Source organism: Rhinatrema bivittatum, chromosome 5 (genome assembly GCF_901001135.1).
Source record: "Rhinatrema bivittatum chromosome 5, aRhiBiv1.1, whole genome shotgun sequence".
Taxonomy (NCBI): Eukaryota; Metazoa; Chordata; class Amphibia; order Gymnophiona; family Rhinatrematidae; genus Rhinatrema; species Rhinatrema bivittatum.
Genome location: NC_042619.1, coordinates 120,469,849 through 120,487,088, shown reverse-complemented (window position 1 = coordinate 120,487,088; position 17,240 = coordinate 120,469,849). Strand labels below are relative to the sequence as shown.

General features: G+C 41.8%; 1 protein-coding gene across 4 annotated transcripts in view; it reads left to right on the top strand.

The window, feature by feature from the left end:
* Positions 1 to 17,240, top strand: part of PHF11 (PHD finger protein 11) — a 165,346-nt gene that overhangs the window by 88,168 nt on the left and 59,938 nt on the right. Inside the window, exon 10 of one of the 4 annotated variants that reach the window (XM_029602846.1) lies at positions 2,941 to 3,210. The exons of the other annotated variants lie outside the window; for them this stretch is intronic. Coding sequence (XP_029458706.1) covers positions 2,941 to 3,210 — 270 coding nt within the window. The remainder of the gene's footprint in view (positions 1 to 2,940; positions 3,211 to 17,240) is intronic. 4 annotated transcript variants of the gene reach the window in all.

The window sequence follows — 17,240 nt, the reverse complement described above, 5'->3', positions numbered from 1 at the left end:
CTCGCTTGGAAAGTGATTTTTCTTTTGGCAATCACATCCACTCACAGAGTTAGTGAGTTACAGGCCTTAATCACCTACCCGCCTTACACTAAACTTCTGCATGATTGGGTAATACTCCGCACTCACACTAAGTTTTTTCCTAAGGTAGTACTGGAGTTTCATATCAATCAATCCATTATACTACCCACCTTCTTTCTCAGGCCCCATTCAAATCCAGGAGAACGGGCTCTGCACACCCTTGACTGTAAACGTGCTCTAGCATTCTATGTAGACCGAACAGCTGGCCACAGGAAATCCACTCAATTGTTTGTTTCCTTCGATTCCATCAAATTGGGTAAACCTGTGGGTAAGCAGACTCTCTCCTCCTGGTTAGTGGACTGCATTTCCTTTTGCTATCAGCAGGCAGGCATTTCGCTTCAAGACCATGTCAAGGCACACTCTTATCAGGGCCATGGCAACATCAGTAGCGCACCTATGCTCGGTGCCACTTGCTAACATATGTAAGGCTGCTACCTGGAGCTCTCTCCACACCTTCGCAGCCCATTATTGTTTAGACAAGGCTGGCAGATAAGATTCCATCTTCGGCCAGTCTGTGCTATGCAACCTATTTGCATACTGAGGTACCAACATTCTTCCGCCAACCCGTTAGGATTCAGGATGTCCTCTACCAAATTCCACCCCAGTTGTTTTACCTGTTGCACGTCTTTGGGTACATTTTGTGCATTGCTCGGGCATCCTCAGCTCGGTACTCACCCATATGTGAGGACTACCATCCTGCTTGTCCTGTGAGAAAGCAGAGTTGCTTACCTGTAACAGGTGTTCTCACAGGACAGCAGGATGTTAGTCCTCACGAAACTCGCCCGCCACCCCGCAGTGTTGGGTTCGTTTACGTTTTCTTATTTTAATTTCGCATGTACTTTTTACTATAAGACGAGACTGAAGGGGGACTCCTGCTGGATGCAGGGTTGGTGCTATGCTGGGCATGCCCAGTAGGTACCAGTCAAAGTTCTAGAAATTTTGACAAAAGTGTTCCGAGATTGGGCTCCATCCTGATGATGTCACCCATATGTGAGGACTAACATCTTGCTGTCCTGTGAGAACACCTGTTACAGGTAAGCAACTCTGCTTTCAAAAACTTCCATGCCTGATGTAAACTCTTATTCTTTGCAGTTGCTCCTTTTGGCTTTTTCCTAACCAATTTCCTCATTTTTTCATAGTCTACCTTTTGAAAGTTAAATGCTAGAGCAATAGATTTCTTTACAGATGAATTTTCAAAGGAGTTACGTGCGTAAATGTAGCATACTTCTGCAGAAATTTTCAAAAGCCACTTACGCGGGTAATTCCTATGGACAATTCAATGGCATATATTGTAGCAATTTTCAAAAGCCCACTTATGAGTAAAATGCATTTACACACATAAAAGTTGGTTCTTGTAGCAGCTATTTCATGAAGCAGTCATTTATTTTATTTAGAAACTTTACCACCTCAGCATGTTTTGATATGACATTTCTCCAGTCAATACTGGGGTAATTGACTATTATTACTGTGTTGCTAATTTTCAGGCCGATAAACGGCATTTGGATGCGCGTTTTCGATGCGCTAGTTTTACCCCTTATTCAGTAAGGGGTAATAGTGAGTCGAAAACGCGCATCCAACCCCCCCGAAACTAATAGCAACTGCAACGTGCAAATGCACGTTGATGGCCCTATTAGTCATTCCCGCGCGATACAGTAAGTAAAATGTGCAGGCAAGCCGCACATTTTACTTTAAGAAATTAGCACCTACCCAAAGGTAGGCGTTAATTTCTGCCAGCGCCGGGGAAGTGCACAGAAAAGCAATAAAAACTGCTTTTCTGTGCACCCTCTGACTTAATATCATGGCGATATTAAGTCGGAGGCCCCAAAAGTTTAAAAAAATAAAAAAATAAAAATTTAAAATGGGCCCGCGGCTCACGGGTTGAAAACCGGATGCTCAATTTTGCCGGCGTCCGGTTTCCGAACCCTTGGCTGTCAGGGGGCTCGAGAACAGACGCCGGCAAAATTGAGCGTCGGCTGTCAAACCCGCTGACAGCCGCCACTCCTGTCCAAAAAGAGGCACTAGGGATGAGCTAGTGACCCTAGTGCCTCTTTTTACCCTGGACCCTAATTTAAATAAATTAATTTACTGTATCACGCGCACAGGAGAGTGTCCTGTGCACACCGCGATTTTTACTGTATCGGCCCGTTTGTTAGCTTCCCTAATTTTGTTAGCATTTCATCATCTGTCTGTTCATTCTGGCCAGGTGGAAGGTTTTACATTCCCACCACTATTCTATTCCCCTTCTCACATGAAATTTCTATCCATAAAGATTCTACAGTGCATTTTGTTTTTCTGCAGGACTCTATGCCCTCTTTAACATATATCACCACCCCTCCACCAGTTTGATTCAGCCTATCATTGTGATATAATTTGAACCCTGGTATCACAGTGTCCCATTGGTTATCTTCTTTCCACCAGGTCTCTGAATGCCAGTGATATCCACCTCTTCATTCAGAGATATACCTTCTAATTCTCCCATCTTATTTTTTAGACTTCTAGCATTTGTATACAGATATTTCAAAGTATGCTTTTTGATTGTATTAACAACCTGCTTATCAATTGACGGGTAATTTGGAATCTTTCTGCTCTATCTGCTCTTTACTTAAAGGTGCCTGTGCTACTTTAGTATTTATTGCAACCTCTGTATTAAGATGCCCTAACTTCCCTATTTTGTAAGCATCCTTCAAAGATCCATCAATCCAAACCATGCACTTGCTCCTCCAACGAATTAGCGTTCCATGAAGCTCTTCATTTTCTGCCTCTCTTTTTAATATTTATCTTCACCCTATTTGTAAGTTATTGTCAGGCTTAGCCTATAATACAAAATATATACTGATGACATTCATTTTATTTTTCATGTAGCATCTAATATTAAAACCAGATTAGGCCACATTTTGATATATCTCCATGCAATTAAAGACTGGTTGGTTAACAGAAGACTGCCCTTAAATATTGGCAAGACTGAAGAGCTGGCATCCGGACAGAGCTGTACTTCACCAATAGCTTCGGGATCTACAGACACACCATTGATTTTTCAGCACTTTACTACTTCCACTGATAGTGGTTCTAAAGTGAGAGCTGTGGATGTGTCATCTTTGAAGATGTCTCATTCCTTAAAGGACATACTTCTTGGTGAGTCCATTAGCTCATTGGCAAAGCTGGCAATAGTGATTTTAGATTCCTTTTGGGACTTAATGGTTAGGTTTAGTGCTTCTTTATCAGATTGTTCTCTTAAAATTAACCAGCTTACTCTAAAAAGTTGAACTTCTGGTTCAGAAGAATGAGGATACGAAAACAAGACTTGAAATTAACTCAGGAGCATGTCTATTTGACATGTTCATGAGTTAATTTCAAGCCTTGATTTTCAGGTTCGTGTCAGGGGACCATCAATCTGGACTTCATATTGCCTTGAACTGCTTGATACGTTCTCAAATAATACAATTTATTTATAACATTTCAATTTAGACAAGTGAAGTTAATACCAATCCTTTTGACTTTGGATTTTTTACTTTGGCTTGTTTGGTTTTCTACCACTTTACGTTTCAGAAGTATGAGGGACAATTGCAGGAGCATATTGAGATAATACAAACCGTGGAGAGTGAAGTTAAAAAAAACCCCAAAACCCCAAGCTGTTCATGCCACTTTGATTCAGGAGCAGGGAGCCATTTCTAGACAAGTGGAATTTTTGAAGAATCACCAGAGTCGTTTACATTTACATTTGCAAATTTACATTTACTGAATTTCTGGTCGCCGCATCTCAAAAAAGATATAATTGCGATGGAGAAGGTACAGAGAAGGGCTATCAAAATGATAAGGGGAATGTTTTCAGCTTGGAGAAGAGAATGCTGAGGGGGGATATGATAGAGATGTTTAAAATCATGAGAGGTCTAGAACGGGTAGATGTGACTTGGTTATTTACTCTTTCAGATAATAGAAAGACTAGGGGGCACTCCATGAAGTTAACATGTGGCACATTTAAAACTAATCGGAGAAAGTTCTTTTTTACTCAACGCACAATTAAACTCTGGAATTTGTTGCCAGAGGATGTGGTTAGTGCAGTTAGTATAGCTGTGTTTAAAAAAGGATTGGATAAGTTCTTGGAGGAAAAGTCCATTACCTGCTATTAAGTTCACTTAGAGAATAGCCACTGCCATTAGCAATGGTAACATGGAATAGACTTAGTTTTTGGGTACTTGCCAGGTTCTTATGGCCTGGATTGGCCACTGTTGGAAACAGGATGCTGGGCTTGATGGACCCTTGGTCTGACCCAGTATGGCATGTTCTTATGTTCTTATGTTCTCCAAGGTTATTGGAGAATTGCCACAAGTGACGCTTAACAAATATTTATTGGAGGTCTTGCATATATCATCGGATGCAATTCCTCCCTTTAATAGGGTATGTTTTCTTCCATCAACCTCACATTTAAGAGGTCAACAAAATCAGTCTGTTCAATCACTTGCGGATATGTTGAATCTGATTTCTTTTTTGGAAAGTTCCACTTTCAAGATCTATGAAAGGGCTACTTTGTTGATATCTTTTGCTTCTGATCAGAATCTCAGTGCAGTTATGAGTTTATATTAAAAAAATATGAATACTGGCTTCTTAGATAAAATTGTTAGAAATTATCCTAATCTTGCAAATATTACTCAAGAGAGGCAGAAGGGGTTCTTAGCTTTTTGGCAGGAGGTTTGTGCTTTGGGGGCTTCTTTTATGCTACAATACTCTTGTAAATTTGTGGTAAAGTATAATGCAGATTGTTACAGGATTTTTTGCTCCTGAGAATGAGAGAACATATTTAGTCTTATTATTATAATAGGAGCAGTGCAGCTTACCAAATAACATAGTACACCCCATATCAACACTTCTGAACTATTACATTCAGATAAATACATCACCACCTCTAAACTTACTTACCAGTGAGTTCGTTTGTTTGCATAAAACTTTCCAATTGACCATAAGATATTCCATACTGTGTCAGACCAAGGGTCCCTCAAGCCCAGTATCCTGTTTCCAACAGTGGCCAATCCAAGACACAACTACCTGGCAAGTACTCAAACAGATAGATCACAAGCTACTATTGCTTATTAATTACCGTCATAGCAGTTTATGGATTTATCCTCTAGGAACTTATCCAAACCTTTTTTTAAACCCAGTTACATTAACTGCTGTAACCACATCCTCTGGCATTGAATTCCAGAGCTTAACTATGTGCCGAGTGAAAAATAATTTTCTTCGATTTTTTTAAATGAGCTACTTGCTAATTTCATGGAGTGCCCCCTGGTCCTTCTATTAACTGAGAGAGTAAATAAGCGATTTACATTAACTTGTTCAAGTCCTTTCATGATTTTGTAGACTTCTATTATATCACCCCTCAGTCATTTCTTCTCCAAACTGAACAGTCCTAAATTCTTTAGCCTTTCCTCATAGGGGAGCCATTCCATGCCCCTTATCATTTTGGTCGCCGTTCTCTGCACTTTCAAGTGTAGCTATATCCTTTTTGAGATGGACTGGATGGCATTATAATTTTATCTCATATATGCTAATAAGATTGGATTCTTATAAGTCATATGATTTCTTGTAAATTGAGCCCAGAAGGCAGACATGAAACTTAATGCTGATTTTTTAACATACTGGTTAACCTTTAGTTTACTTTTTAGCATTTCAAAAGCCTTGGCTATTTCTACAAATCTGATCAGTACAATTTCATTGTGTTGTAATTATCTTTATTTCTTCACTGAAAATATCCTTACACCACATAGAAGGGAAATGTGCTGATGTGGTGGTACATAAAGAATGCCCATGTAAATTCCTTTCTATGCCTTTCTATAAGCATGACATGAAGAAACAGAGAATAAAAGTAACAAAATAATACATTTCAATATTTGGTTGAATTAACCAGATAAGTTATACCTGTTCAGTAATAGCAATTCTAAAATGATCCTGGCAGCTGTGTGGCCCTCCAGCCAGCAGAGGCTCTCAGTGGACTGCAGTCTGAGCTGCACATGCTTGCCTTGAAAGCACATGAGGCAGCCCTGCCATGCCTTAAAAGCCTGCCTCACTCACTCCCCACTGCCTCATCATCGAGTCTCCCTTGCTTCTTGCTGTGGCACCCTTATGCTTTATTGTGTCTTATTCTTTTTCCTGTTTTCAATGTGGCCTGATAGAGGCCTTCTTATTTTGTCTTGTTCCTGTTTGCAGCATGGCTTGTTAGAGGCCTTCTTGCCCTGTCTTTCCTCCTGTCTGTCTGTTTCCCTAGCTCCCGCAAGAGCTAGGGAAACAGACAGACAGGAGGAAAAAGCTAGGGCAAGAAGACAGAGCTAGGGAAACCTCTGTATCGCTCCATGGTGAGACCACACCTTGAATACTGTGTACAGTTCTGGTCGCCGCATCTCAAAAAAGATATAATTGCGATGGAGAAGGTACAGAGAAGGGCTACCAAAATGATAAGGGGAATGGAACAACTTCCCTACGAGGAAAGACTAAAGAGGTTAGGACTTTTCAGCTTGGAGAAGAGACGACTGAGGCGGGATATGATAGGGGTGTTTAAAATCATGAGAGGTCTAGAACGGGTAGATGTGAATCGGTTATTTACTCTTTCGGATAGTAGAAAGACTAGGGGGCACTCCATGAAGTTAGCACGGGGCACATTTAAAACTAATCAGAGAAAGTTCTTTTTTACTCAACGCACAATTAAACTCTGGAATTTGTTACCAGAGGATGTGGTCAGTGCAGTTAGTATAGCTGTGTTTAAAAAAGGATTGGATAAGTTCTTGGAGGAGAAGTCCATTTACTGCTATTAAGTTCACTTAGAGAATAGCCACTGACATTAGCAATGGTAACATGGAATAGACTTAGTTTTTGGGTACTTGCCAGGTTCTTATGGCCTGGATTGGCCACTATTGGAAACAGGATGCTGGGCTTGATGGACCCTTGGTCTGACCCAGTATGGCATTTTCTTATGTTCGTATGTTCCACTGACCCTTCTGCCTGTGCCTTCTCTCTGTTTCCTGAATGGCCTTCCAGTGGTCTCTGGCCTGCTTTCTATCCTTGTTTGTCTGATCACTATCTTGCTCTGTTTTCTGTTTCTGCTTTGCCCTGTCCTGGACCTGTCTGTAACAGCCTAGCCCTGTCCTTGTCCTGGCCTTGTTTTCCCTTGTTTCTGTCTTAGTCCTGCTGGTGTCTTGTTTGTCTGGTCCCCATCTTGCCTTGCACTCTGTTCCAGTTTTGACCTGCCTTTGCTCTGTGCTTATTTTCCCTGTTCCTGTCTCCTTGTCTGCACTGCCATGCCTCCGCCTGGGACTGAATTTTCATTCCTGACCTGGCTTGACCTTCAATATTGCTTCGCTTGCTGTCTGCCCTGACCTTAACTTGTCTCATCTCTGCTTGAACTATACAGCCCTGACTTCAGCCTGCCTTGTCTCTGCCTGAATCCCAGCTCCAGGTGCCCTGCCAGCAGAGTCCTGCCAGACACCAGAACCTGCAGCCTCAACCCAAGAGGGAAGTGGCCGATCAGGCAGAAGAATCTGCACTGCTCAGCTCTTGAGTCCTGTACTGCTCCTGCCTGGGGATTACCTTCTACTGGCCTGCACAGCCTTGACAAGGTCTAAATTTAGCCGGGTATAATTTATCTGGCAAAGTAGCACCAAATAAGGGGATATTCATCAGCATAGCTGTGCTGCTTAATATTCTAGGTAAGTTAGCTAGATAATTCTTATCTGGCTAACTTAATAAATGGATATCTTTGAAAACTGATCTCTATGACTTTCAGGTTGAATAGTCAATCCACTATCCCATGTTAGCAATATAAAGATGAAAAGATCTAAATTCAGATCCATTCTCAATCTTACAACTTGACTTTTTCAAGAGATAAGCCAACCCTGGAAGACCCTCCTGTTTTATTTTCTGATTCGTAGGAAGGCTTAGTCATCTTATTTCTCTCTATCATTTCATTCAGATGAAAAATCCACAGGTTTTCCATTGGTCCCATTCCTTCGGCATCCTAGGAATACATGTCCCTGAGGATATAACATATGTTGCCTTTCTGCAAAAGATGGCAAAAGAAATTCCACTCAGTGTACAAGAAGAAGCAAAGCTCACTGAGAACTTATTTAGATTACTCAAATACATCTTATTACCTAAAGAAGCTGTAGCAATTCCAGTGCACAGACATCTTCAGGAACTTCAAGCAAGAATGTAGCAATCAGCTTTGTCTACCCTTTTGGTAGCAAGAAAGTTAGATCTTAAATACAACTATGCCCGGGACATCACAAGGTCCAGCTTCCTCATTAATCAGTAATAGTAGTAGTAGAATCAACTTTGAAAAGAACTAAATGGTCAAACATATTTCAGCACCCATCCTAGAAAAGATGCCAGGATGCTGGATAATGTGCATAAAAGGGGTTCCAAGTAGTCATGCTGAGTTCCAGAATAGTGGCTTATTAGTTACATATAGTGCTTTATATGCATTCTTGCCTACAAAGACTGCAGTCCATGCAGAAACATTTCCAATAGATAAAATGGACCAATTCTAATAGTTTGAGAGGCTGAAGAAAGTAGTAGCACAGGCCCATCTAATCAGTGTTACACAGCGGACCAAGAAGCGAGGCCCTATCACAAGGCTGCAGTGGACACGCCAGGCATGCACATCCTGTGGAGCGGTGGCCAAGAGGAGGAAGAGGTTTGAGAGGTCGTCAGTGGACCCCATCCCACTGGCGATCGAGAAGAGGAAGAGGCCTGTGAGGCCACCGGTGGACCCCATCCCACCAGCGGCCAAGAAACAAAGGAGTCTAGGAGGCCAGCTTTTCCACATGTGCCGGCCCTAAGGCATGCAAAACATGTGCGGCCAGTAAGTGCTCTATGCTTATCTCGTTTATCATGCTAGCCCCGCGAGTTTTGAATACTGTGGGCAGGCACATGAGCAGCAGGCATCCCCTTTTGCTCCAAGGGGATGCCTGCCAGTGTTCTGTGTTTGTGTGTGTGTATGCGAATGATAGCCTGCTTGGTTGTGTGTGAATGGTAGCCTGCCTGGGGGTGGGGGTATGTGAATGGGAGCCTACCCAGGTGTGAGTGTGTATGTGGATGGTAGCCTGAGAATGTGTGAATGGTAGCCTGAGAATGTGTGAATGGTAGCCTGCTTGGAGGGGTATGAATGGTAGCCTGCTTAGGGAGGGATGTGTGTGTGTGTGAATGGTAGCCTACTTGGGTGTGTGTGAATGGTAGCCTACTTAGGGGTGGTGGCGTGTGACTGGTAACCTGCCTGGGGGGTGTGTGTGTGAATGGTAGCCTTCCTGGGTGTATGTGTGAATGGGAGTCTGCCTGGGGGGTGTGTGTGAATGGGAGCCTACCTCTGGGGCTGGGGGTTATGAATGGGAGCCTGCCTGGGGGAGATGTGAATGGAAGCCTACTTAAGGAGGGAGGTGAGAGAGAGAGCATGTGGGAGTAAGAACTTGTGATGTGGAAGTAGGAGCCTGCATGTGAGAGTGGGAGCCTGTGTGTTTGTGTAAGAGCGGTAGCCTGCATATGAGATTGAGAGCCTGTGTGTGTATGTATGTGTGGAAATGGAGCAGGAGCCTGCATATGAGAGAGAGCATGTGAGAGCCTGTATATTTGTATGGGAATATGAAGCTGTGTGTGAGAGAGCATATAAAAGTGAGAGCCTGTGTGTGTATCTATGAGGGAGAATGGGAGACAGCATGTGATAGCCTGTGGGTATGAGCATGTGGAAGTGAGAGCCTGTGTGTGTAGGTATGTATGGGAGTAGGAGCCTGCTTGTTTGAGAGAGCATGTAAAATTGGCCACCACTGCCATTGGCGGTGGTGGCATGGAATAGACTTGGTTTTTGGGTGCTTGCCAGGTTCTTGTGGCCTGGATTGGCCACTGTTGGAGGCAGGGTGCTGGGCTTGATGGACCCTTGGTCTGACCCAGTATGGCAATTTCTTATGTTCTTATGAGAGCCTGTGTAAGTCTTTAGGGGGTAATGGGAGACTGCATGTGAGAGATAGCATATGAGAGTCAGAACCTGTGTGTTGTGTTTGTGGGAAGGGGAACATGTGTGTAAGAGCATGTGAGAATGAGAGCCTGTGTGTGTTTTTGTGGGAGTGGGAGTCCATGTGTGGAAGAGAGCATGTAAGAGTGAGAGCCTGTATGTGTGTATGTGTGGGAGTGGGAGCCTGTGTGTATTTGAGAGAGAGCATGGAAGAGCGGGATCCTGTGTGAGAGAAAGTGTGTATGTGTGAGAGAATATGTAAGAAAATTTGTGTATGTGTATGAAAAAGGAAGGAAAGAAGACAGGAGGAAAGAGAATAAACAGACAGAATAAAAGAGACCCTGAAAAAGGAATATGGAAAAGACAGACAAGGGAAAAAAAAAACTGGGACCAACCAATTAGAAAAATAAGATCAGACAACAAAGGAAAAAAATGATTTTGCCTTTCACCAATTGGAATCTTTGGGAATGTGCATTTCTTATATATTTGTATTTTGGTTTTTCTTCAGTATTCCAGTGTTCACAGAGTCTGGTTTCTCAGGCTTCCCATTTCAGTTTTGTATGCATGTTTGTTCCTATTCTGTAGTCCTTTATTCTGTCTTAGCTAAGAGTCTATGAAAGCAAACCGGTAGCTGATCCAAGGTGGCTGTCAGCAATGAAAACACGTGGATGGATCAGTGTAAAACAGGATTTTATTGAAGCTTGCCCGACTCTGGCCGAGTTTCGCTCAAAGAGCTGCCTCAGGGGCGAATAAAAGCTCAGCATGGATTAACGCAAAAGTCTTTTGTTTTCTGTCAGTGGGTTGGTGTTCCATCTACTCTTTACTGAATGAAAATGGAAATAACTTATTTAGATGGTATCTCACCTCTGAAAGTCTACATAAATTATACATGGAGGTCAAGGCAGAGTGTTGGCGTAAGTGTGGTGGGATTGGTACACTTTTCGATGAGAAATTTTGGGACAAAGGGGAAAGCCGATAGTCACTCAGCAGTGCATTGTTTGGAAGGATGTACAGTATCTTCGAAGGATACTTATGAAGCAGGAGAGTGAGGGCATCCCATCAGAGAGGATCCAATAAAAGCAAAAGTAGTCCATATACCTTTAAGTAGAATCACCTGAGCTAAAATATTTCAAATTATTCCTGTCAATTGAAAAGCAGGCTGTTAATGCAAACAAAAAACATACTTTGAAATGTCTGCATGTCAATGCCAAAAGTCTAAGAAGTAAGATGTGAGAGTTAGAGTAAATAACAGTGAATGGTGAATTAGACTTAATTGGCATCTTAGAGACATGGTGGAAGGAGAATAACCAATGGGATAGTGCCATACCAGGATATACATTATATCAAAATGATAGGAAGGAGCACCTTGGTGGTGGTGGTGATGGTGGTGGTGGTGGTGGGGGGGGAGGGGGGGGTATGTCCAGGATGCATAGAGTCCAACAGGATAAAAATCCTGCAAGAGACTAAATGTGCAATAGAATCTTTATAGGTAGAAATCCCATGTGTGTTGGAAAAGAGTATAGCAATAGAAGTATACTACTGTCTACCTAGCCAAAACGATGAGATGAATGATGAAATGCTAAGAGAAATTAGGGAAGTTAACCAAATTGGTAGTGTAGTAATAATGGGAGATTTCAGTTACCGCTAAACAAACACGTTGTACAGTAATTCTTCAATTTAATGTGTGTGTGTTACTAAATATTAATTGTTGTTAACTCTATTAAGGACCTTCATAACACCCGTGGTGTGCACGCATTTTATGCATGTGTTCTCAACCACATCGGGTCATCTTTAATCATTGGTCCTGCAACATCTATGTAGTCTTTCTTAAAAACTTTTTTCTTTAATATTTTTATAAAGTTGTTTTTGATTGATGCAATCAACTTTAATATGGTAATATGTGGAAAAGTACTTCCCTTGATGTAGCAGAGTCTCGCTGTCAGTGGGTTCAATTCAGAAACTGCTACAGCCGTACAAAGGCGCTCGATCACCTGTTTCTTTAGCATTGCTATTTTTTTACATAAATCTGTTCTCCGTTCGTTGTTTGCTAGCGCCGCCGCACTGCTGCACAAGTCGGGTTCCAGCGCCGCCGCACTGTTTATATGTCCAACGTACGTTTCGCAATGATTGCTGCTTCAGGGACTTATCCTTATTCTGGCGACTAAGTACTCCACATGTATTTTCAATGCAACGTTTCTATGAAGATAAAAATTTCATACTTATAGATCACACAATAGTTTAACAAAACAATTGTTGGGCATCCCAGTGGCATCCTGATGACCAAGTTGGCGTGTGCGTGAGTTAGCTGCCTGCACTGAGGCTACTTATATATTGTTTCGCATACCTCACCTGTATGTGATTAACGAACCTGTGTGTAATTGGGGAACCTAGTAAGTGGATATTCACATAAAGTGGATCCACTCAATGTCCTTATTGAGGCCATGAGGGCCTAATGACTGAAGTTGGAATATCCACTTCTGTTCAGATTGCTGGAGACGTTTAATCCTATTTCCTCTTCTCCAATGTTTGGCAACAATTTCTAATATTGTCCAACGGAGATCAGAGTAGACATGATTAGTGTCCTTACAATGTGATACTAAAGGTTCATCCATTCTGCCCGTTTTCAAGCAACACTTGTGAGGTATGCGAAACAATATATAAGTAGCCTCAGTGCTATCTTCATAGAAACGTTGCATTGAAAATACATGTGGAGTACTTAGACGCCAGAATAAGGATAAGTCCCTGAAGCAGCAATCATTGCGAAACGTACGTTGGACTTATAAACAGTGCGGCGGCGCTGGAACCCAACTTGTGCAGCAGCGCGGCGGCGCTAGTGAATAACCAATGTGGTAAAAACAGGATTGGATTTACAAACAGTGCAGCGGCGCTGGAACCTGACTAATGCAGCAGCGTGGCGGCGCTAGCAAACAACGAACGGAGAACAGATTTATGTAAAAAAATAGCAACGCTAAAGAAACAGGTGATCGAGCGCCTTTGTACGGCTGTAGCAGTTTCTGAATTGAACTCACTGACAGCGAGACTCTGCTACATCAAGGGAAGTACTTTTCCACATATTACCATATTAACGTTTATTGCACCAATCAAAAGCAACTTTATAAAAATATTAAAAAATAAAAAAAGTTTGTAAGAAAGACTACATAGATGTTGCAGGACCAATGATTAAAGATGACCCGATGTGGCTGAGAACACATGCATAAGATGCGTGCACACCACGGGTGTTATGAAGGTCCTTAATAGAGTTAACAACAATTAATATTTAGTAACACACACACATTAAATTGAAGTATTACTGTACAACGTGTTTGTTTAGCAGTGCTTATGTAGTAGTCGTTGTATCTCGAATAAGTTTTTGGAGATTTCAGTTACCCCAATATTTATTGGGTAAATGTAATATCAGGACATGATAGAGAGATAAAGTTCCTGGATGGAATAAATGACAGTTTTATGGAGCAATTGGTTCAGGAGCAGATGAGAGAGGAAGCTATTTTAGATCTAATTCTTAGTGGAGTGCAGGATTTGGTGGAAGAAGTAACAGTGGTGGGGCCACTAGGCAGTAATGATCATAGCATGATCAAATTTTACTTAATGACTGGAAGGGGCACATAAGTAAATCCATAGTTCTAGCACTAAACTTTAAAAAGGAAACTTTGATAAAATGAGAAAAATAGAAAAAAATCGAAAGGTGCAGCTATGAAAGTAAAGAGTGTATAACAGGCATGGAATTTGTTTAAAAAATACCATCCTAGAAGCACAGTCCAGATGTATTCCATGCATTAAGAAAGGTGGAAAGAAGGCCAAACGATTGCTAGTATGGTTAAAAGATGAGTTGAAAGAGGCTATTTTACCCAAAATTTCTTCCTTCAAAAATTTGAAGAAGGATCCATCTGAAGAAAATAGGAAAAACTATAAGCATTGGCAAATTAAATGTAAAACATTGATAAGATAGGCTAAACGAGAATTTGAAAAGAAGTTGGCCATAGAGGCAAAAATTCATAATAAAACTTAAAAAATATAGCCAAAGCAGGAAGCCTGTGAGTGAGTTGGTTGGACCATTAGATGATTGAAGGGTTAAAGGGGCACTTAAGGAAGATAAGGCCATCATGGAAAAACTAAATGAATTCTTTGAGGAGGATGTTGGGGAGATACCAGTTTCAGAAACAGGTTTCAAGGGTGATGATTCAAATGAACTGAAGAGTAGCAAATCTCCTGGACCAGAAGGTATAAATCCCAGGGTTCTGAAAGAACTCAAAACTGAAATTTCAGGCCTATTACCAGTAATTTGTAACAAATCATCCATTGTACCTGAAGACTGGAAGGTGGCCAGTATAACCCCAATATATAAAAAGGGCTCCAGAAGTGATCCAGGAAACTATAGACCAGTGAGCCTGACTTCAATGCTGGGAAAAATAATGGAAACTATTATAAAGAATAAAAACACAGAACATAATGATAGACATGATCTAATGAGTCACAGCTAGCATGGATTTATCCAAGGGAAATCTTGCTTCACAAATCTGATACATATTTTTGAAAGGGTGAATAAGTATGTTGATTAAGGTGAATCGGTAAATGTGGCGTATTTGGATTTTCAGAAGGTGTTTGTCAAAGTCCCTCATGAGAGACTTCTAAGAAAACTAAAAAAGTCATAAGATAGGAGATTTCCTTTTGTGAAGTGGAAACTGGTTAAAAGACAGGAAACAGAGAGTAGAATTAAATGGTCTGTTTTCTCAGTAGAAAAATGTAAACAGTGGAGTGCCTCAGGGATCTGTATTTGGACCGGTGCTCTTTAATATATTTATAAATGATCTGGAAAGAGGTATGACTAGTAAGGTAATCAAAATTTTGATCAGATGACAAAATTTTTAAGTGTAGTTAAATCACAATCTGATTGTAATAAATTGCAGGAGGATCTTGCAAGACTGGAAGATTGGGTGTCCATATGGCAGATGAAATGTAATATGGACAAGTGCAAGGTGATGCATATAGGGAAAAATATCCCATGCTGTAGCTACATGATGATAGATTCTATTTTAGGAGTTACCACCCAGGAAAAAGATCTGGGTGTCATAGTTGATATTACATTGAAATCGTCAGCTCAGTGTTCTGTGGCAGTAAAAAATGTTAAGAATTATTAGGAAGGGAATGGAAAATATAAAGGAGTATGTCATAATACCTCTGTATCGCTCAATGGTTAGACCGCATCTTGAATACTGTGTGCAGTTCTGGTTGCCACATCTCAAAAAAGATATAGTTGCACTGAAGAAAGTACAGAGAAGAGCGACCAGAATGATAAAGGCCATGGAACAGCTCCCCTATGAGGAAAGGCTAAAGAGGTTAGGGTTGGTCATCTTGGAGAAGAGACAGCTAAGGGGGGATTTGATAGAGATCTACAAAATCATGAAAGGATTTGCATGGGTAAATGAGAAACAGTTATTTACTGTTTCATATAATACAAGACTAGGGAGCACTCCATGAAGTTAGCAAGTAGTACATTTAAAACAAATTGGAGAAAATTATTTTCCACTTAGTGGACAATTAAGTTCTGGAATTCGTTGCCAGAGGATGTGATTAAGACAGCTAGAGTAGTTGAGTTTAAAAATGGTTTGGATAAGCTCCTAGAGGAGAAGTCCATAAATTGCTGTTAATCAATAGGGAATAGTTAATGCTTGTTGCCAGCATTAGTAGTATGGGATCTATTTAATGTTCGGCTACTTGCCAGGTAGTTGTGACTTGGATTGGCCATTGTTGGATACAGGATACTCGGCTTGATGGACCCTTGGTCTGACCCAGTTTGACATATCTTATGTTCTTATTTTATGAATTGTTTCAGGATATTACTTCTGTTTCATTCTTAAAGGATCTTAAATTGTTTTTACTGGACCTCCCAGTCCCATATGTTCAGGTTTTGTTGAATACCCTCATAACATAGAGTATACTTGCTGTGAAATGTGTATTGACAGCTTCTTGGAAGAACCCTTTGCTGTGTCATTGTCTGAAAAATGATTTTTGAATAGGGAAATTGTTAATTTCGGAGTTAACAGCCTTCTTGGAATTAGCAATCTGTTATTGATCTGATGCCTGATGGGAGGAGCAATCAGATAGTTGAGGGTGGATCCTTGGACCAGTGGCAGATAACCACGCCCCCAGGGAATGATCCCGAGAGAGACCACCGGGCTCAGAGTTAGGAGACAAACACACACTAGTTCTTTATTAGACAGTATACTGAACCACCAGAGAAGGCAGTAGTGAGCTGGCAAGCCCGGCTGGGTTGTGGTCCCTCAGATACTGGAACAGCAATCCCTGGAGGCTGAGCTGAAGAGAGACTGTGATATAGTGAGAAGGCAGGGTATGCAGATGTAACACTCACAATGTCCCATTGAAGCCCAGGTGCTGGAAAGTATAGGCCCTCGAGGAGCGAGTACCTGGTTCCAGGGACAGCTCAGAGAGAATGATGATAACTCACTGATGTAGCTGATATAGTTGGTAGTGAAGACTTCCAGGCAGAGGAGTATACAAAGCAAATCTGGGATCAGGGCCCTCGAGGAGCGAGTACCGGTTCCAGAATGTCACCTGAAAAAACAAGGAGAGAGCGAGGCCCCCGAGGAACGGGTACCTCTGGTAAGTCCAAGGAGGCAGAGTAGCTTAGACAGACAAAGCGAGTCCGTTGTCAATACATGTCCTTGCTAACTTGGTGTGTTAGCAAATTCCAAGACCTTAAATATCTGTCGCGGGTGACGTCATCTTCGGGGGACGCCCCCGAGGTTTGCGCCAATGCCGGTATCAATCGGGGCTGCGCGTGTGCCCCTAGGCCTCCAGGGAACATGGCGATTACAGCATCGAGCCGGTCCGGGAATGCCCGAGGGTCCTCGGCAAATGGACGCCGTGGCAGCCAATCTTCCCACGGACGAAGAAGGAGGAGCCAGAGAGGTAAGAAGGGCAGAGAGAGGGCATCGGGCACCGACAGACACAACAGAAAGGAACTGCCCTTAAATGTGATGCTCTAGAAAAATTTGAAGGTATTTGGAGACCCTATCTACTTTGGTTGGAAAATTGTACCTCTTGATGTTGAATTGGTTTATCAATTATTTATCTACTTGTTTTTCTTTATCTACTTGTATTTGCACCTGCATGGTGACAGGGAGGGGAGCTATTAGGG